Source organism: Haliaeetus leucocephalus, unplaced genomic scaffold, assembly GCF_000737465.1.
Source record: "Haliaeetus leucocephalus isolate CR32 unplaced genomic scaffold, Haliaeetus_leucocephalus-4.0 Scaffold362, whole genome shotgun sequence".
In the NCBI taxonomy this organism is placed as follows: domain Eukaryota; kingdom Metazoa; phylum Chordata; class Aves; order Accipitriformes; family Accipitridae; genus Haliaeetus; species Haliaeetus leucocephalus.
This window is the reverse complement of record NW_010972798.1, coordinates 6,773,539-6,773,831: the sequence shown is the minus strand read 5'-3', so window position 1 is coordinate 6,773,831 and position 293 is coordinate 6,773,539. Positions and strand designations below refer to the sequence as shown.

The window sequence follows — 293 nt, the reverse complement described above, 5'->3', positions numbered from 1 at the left end:
CCCACGCGGGCCGGGGGCAGCCCTGTCACTGTGCCAGCGGGACCACCTCCCCCCCACTGCTCCAGGGGGAGACCCCAGCGCTGCCCAGCCCGCGGACGAGCTGTCACTGCCCGGAGGACACCCCCCCCACCCCGGGCCGGCTCCGCCACCCTCCCCCCCCGGCTCCGGGCCAGGCCGGGCCCCGGCACTCACAGGGGACCCTGCGGATGACCCAGAGGTTGACGCCGCCCTCGGCCAGGCAGAGGCAGGCGGCCACCAGCGGGGTGTAGCTGGGCTCCAGCAACGCCGCCCGC

General features: G+C 78.2%; 1 protein-coding gene across 1 annotated transcript in view; it reads right to left on the bottom strand.

The window, feature by feature from the left end:
• The window catches only part of ALG3 (ALG3, alpha-1,3- mannosyltransferase), a gene marked incomplete at its 5' end in the record, with an annotated part of 2,901 nt that extends 2,609 nt beyond the window's left edge, over positions 1-292 (bottom strand). The window contains one exon of the mRNA XM_010573102.1: positions 193-292. Within this exon, the coding sequence (XP_010571404.1) occupies positions 193-292 (100 nt within the window). The remainder of the gene's footprint in view (positions 1-192) is intronic.
• Between the last annotated feature and the right edge of the window lies 1 nt (position 293).